This window comes from Neophocaena asiaeorientalis, unplaced genomic scaffold (genome assembly GCF_003031525.2).
Source record: "Neophocaena asiaeorientalis asiaeorientalis breed wild unplaced genomic scaffold, Neophocaena_asiaeorientalis_V1.1 scaffold348, whole genome shotgun sequence".
Taxonomy (NCBI): Eukaryota; Metazoa; Chordata; class Mammalia; order Artiodactyla; family Phocoenidae; genus Neophocaena; species Neophocaena asiaeorientalis.
The window spans coordinates 831,469-833,621 of record NW_020172672.1 but is presented as its reverse complement, the minus strand read 5'-3'; the positions used below and the strand labels follow the sequence as shown (position 1 = coordinate 833,621).

Sequence of the window (2,153 nt, the reverse complement as noted above, 5' to 3'; positions counted from 1 at the left end):
AAAATTTTTTTTTTTTTTTTTTTTTTTTTTTTTTCCCCAGAGTTTGACCGCAGGGCTGATTCAACTTCAGTGTCAATCAACTTTTTTTTCCTCCTCTTCCTCATTTAAATAAGTTTAAAGCTCCTCCTCCCCCTCCGGCCCACCAAATCTGAAACTTATATAAATTGGGCTTCGCGCGCCGCAGCCCGGGAGAGTCAGAAAGGCGAGGGGCGCCGGGAGCAGGCGTGTGGGACTCCAGACCGGAGAGCCGGAGGCTGCGCCTTCCCCGCACCGGGACCTTCACGGCACACCAGATCCTTGTCCCTGCCCCGTGCGAGCGCCCAGGATGACCACCACCCTCGTGTCTGCCACCATCTTCGACTTGAGCGAAGTTTTATGCAAGGTAAAGTGGGGCGGAGCGTTTGCTTTTGAAAGTCTTTTTCTCTTTTCTTTTGTCTTCAAAAAGAATCCCCGAAAGTTTAGGTCTGGGAACGCAGGGGGGGAGGAGGAGAGGCGAGATGGTTGTTTTTTCCGCCCCATTTTACCCCCTCAGTTTGAAGGAATTTGACTCTCTGCTCCCCACCCTTTGAGTTTCAACAGTTCCTGGCGGGGATTACATGGGAATCTGGAGACCAGAGTTTTGGGGGGCGAAGTTTGCGTGGGGCTGCCTGGGGGGCGCGGGGCATTGACCAGGCAGGATTGGGGCAATTTTTCGGTGATTCTTTCGTCCATAATGTGCTGCTCTTGAGCCGGGTGTCGCGAGTCTGCTCGGTTTCCCTGTGTGCGCTCTGGGTGTCGCCGCTGCCGGGAGGGGTTCGAGTCTCTCCAGCCCCATTGCCGGACTGTGGGTCGAGAGGTGGGGGTCCCTTGGGGAAGTGAGTCTCGGGATGACGTTTTGCTGGTAGATTTCCTCTTCTGTTCTGGAAAGGCTGGGAATCTGCGAGAAAAGGCCAAGAGTTGTGGTTCAAAGGATGTTGCCAAGCGAGTTTGCAATGGGACTTCAGTTTGTCCCAGCTCAGACAGGCTTCCTCTGTTATAGCCGATCGTGCTGCAAACTTTGGGGTGAGAGTGGGACTCGGGTTCACCCGCTTACCTGTTTTCCGAGGGACCGCGACTCCTCGATATGGAGGGGATGGGGGGACACGACTACAAAATGCCGGTCTGAGCTCAAGGGTCTCGGCGAGGAAGGATTTAATGAGGCCCTCAAGCCGTGTAGCTTGCCAGCCGGTGTGGAAAAAAGCAAGTTTTAAATCCGGAATATTCCAGGAGTGCCGTTTAAGCGTACATAACAGAAGCCTGTGGATGTTCAAGGTTTTTCGCCCCCTCTCCCCAATTTGAAAGAGAGAAGCTGTTAGGCTACTTTTAATTGCTGAAGTGTTTTGCCTTCTTTTAAACACGTCGGGTCATGTTGCTCTCTTTTCCCAGCTTGCTTCTCCAGTCCGTGCAGCTGCCAGGGCCCCAGGGCTGCAGGGTTGGGGTGCAGGGATACCCTGGAGCTGAAGAGCAACATCAAAAAATTCTGAATTTCAGCTTCCTTCCCTACCTGCGCATTCCCAAACTTCAGTTGCCCTGGCGGCTGCCTGAACTCTCCCGGCACTTCTTCCTTCTCTTCCTGGCTCTCCTGCTCTTTGATCTATTTCTCTTTCTCTGGCTCCCTCCCCCCGCAGGACTTTTTAAATGAACCTCATTGTTGGGAACAGGCTCTCTACGTGGTTCCTGTAATCCGCTCTGTGGGGTGGTTGCTGTTACAGATTCCAGATCCCCCGCAGCTGATCCTAAGGGACCAACCAACTTTAGAAATCGCACAATGACACCCACATGGGCTGGGAGCCAACTCCCAGGTCCCCTGCTCACACCCTTTCCAAATCTTGGGTACAGTCTGGGCAGGTGAATAGGGTCCCGTTGGAACAGAGACCTGCCTTTGGTGCCTCTGCCCCCCTCCCCCAAATCCATTATTGACTGGGAGGAGGCTGGGGGGATTTGGTGCTTTCCTTTTCCTTCCCACCTGCAGCTTTGCGTTAAAGATTAAACACTGGCCCTCTTATCCAAGTGTGCTCTTGCAGCCAGGAGACTAACTGCAAAGGCATCTTCCCAGTTGAGGGGGTGGGGTGGGCAGTGACTGGTGGGAGAGATCATTGTAGAAGGCACCTCTTCTGGGAGCACGGGGCAATGAG

At 53.6% G+C, this 2,153-nt stretch overlaps 1 protein-coding gene across 1 annotated transcript in view; it reads left to right on the top strand.

Annotated features, from left to right (window-relative positions):
* Positions 1-120: 120 nt before the first annotated feature.
* Positions 121-2,153, top strand: part of ZFP36L1 (ZFP36 like 1 zinc finger CCCH-type) — a 5,373-nt gene continuing 3,340 nt past the window's right edge. Inside the window, exon 1 of the mRNA XM_024739641.1 lies at positions 121-382. Within this exon, the coding sequence (XP_024595409.1) occupies positions 326-382 (57 nt within the window). The 5' untranslated portion in view covers positions 121-325. The remainder of the gene's footprint in view (positions 383-2,153) is intronic.